The following is a 238-nucleotide window of genomic DNA, read 5'->3' as shown; positions in this document are numbered from 1 at the left end:
TGGCGGGCGGGGGGCGCGCGCGGAGGCCCGAGGCCGGGCGCGGCCCATTGTGCAGACCATGGCCAAGGTGCAGGTGAACAACGTGGTGGTGCTGGACAACCCCTCACCTTTCTACAACCCCTTCCAGTTCGAGATCACCTTCGAGTGTATCGAGGACCTGTCGGAAGGTGAGGTCGCCCGCACCCGGCGAGCAGCGGGGCGGGGTGGAACTGGTTGGCCCGGCCCGGCCCGGCGGCAA

At 69.7% G+C, this 238-nt stretch overlaps 2 protein-coding genes across 2 annotated transcripts in view; one reads left to right on the top strand and one right to left on the bottom strand.

The window, feature by feature from the left end:
* Positions 1–238, bottom strand: part of MCM9 (minichromosome maintenance 9 homologous recombination repair factor) — a 60757-nt gene that overhangs the window by 18596 nt on the left and 41923 nt on the right. The gene's annotated exons all lie outside the window — the stretch shown is intronic.
* The window catches only part of ASF1A (anti-silencing function 1A histone chaperone), a 12967-nt gene continuing 12737 nt past the window's right edge, over positions 9–238 (top strand). The window contains exon 1 of the mRNA XM_006035162.1: positions 9–167. Coding sequence (XP_006035224.1) covers positions 59–167 — 109 coding nt within the window. The 5' untranslated portion in view covers positions 9–58. The remainder of the gene's footprint in view (positions 168–238) is intronic.

Source organism: Alligator sinensis, unplaced genomic scaffold, assembly GCF_000455745.1.
Source record: "Alligator sinensis unplaced genomic scaffold, ASM45574v1 scaffold1343_1, whole genome shotgun sequence".
In the NCBI taxonomy this organism is placed as follows: domain Eukaryota; kingdom Metazoa; phylum Chordata; order Crocodylia; family Alligatoridae; genus Alligator; species Alligator sinensis.
The sequence above is the reverse complement of the archived record's forward strand: the minus strand, read 5'-3'. Positions and strand labels throughout refer to the sequence as shown.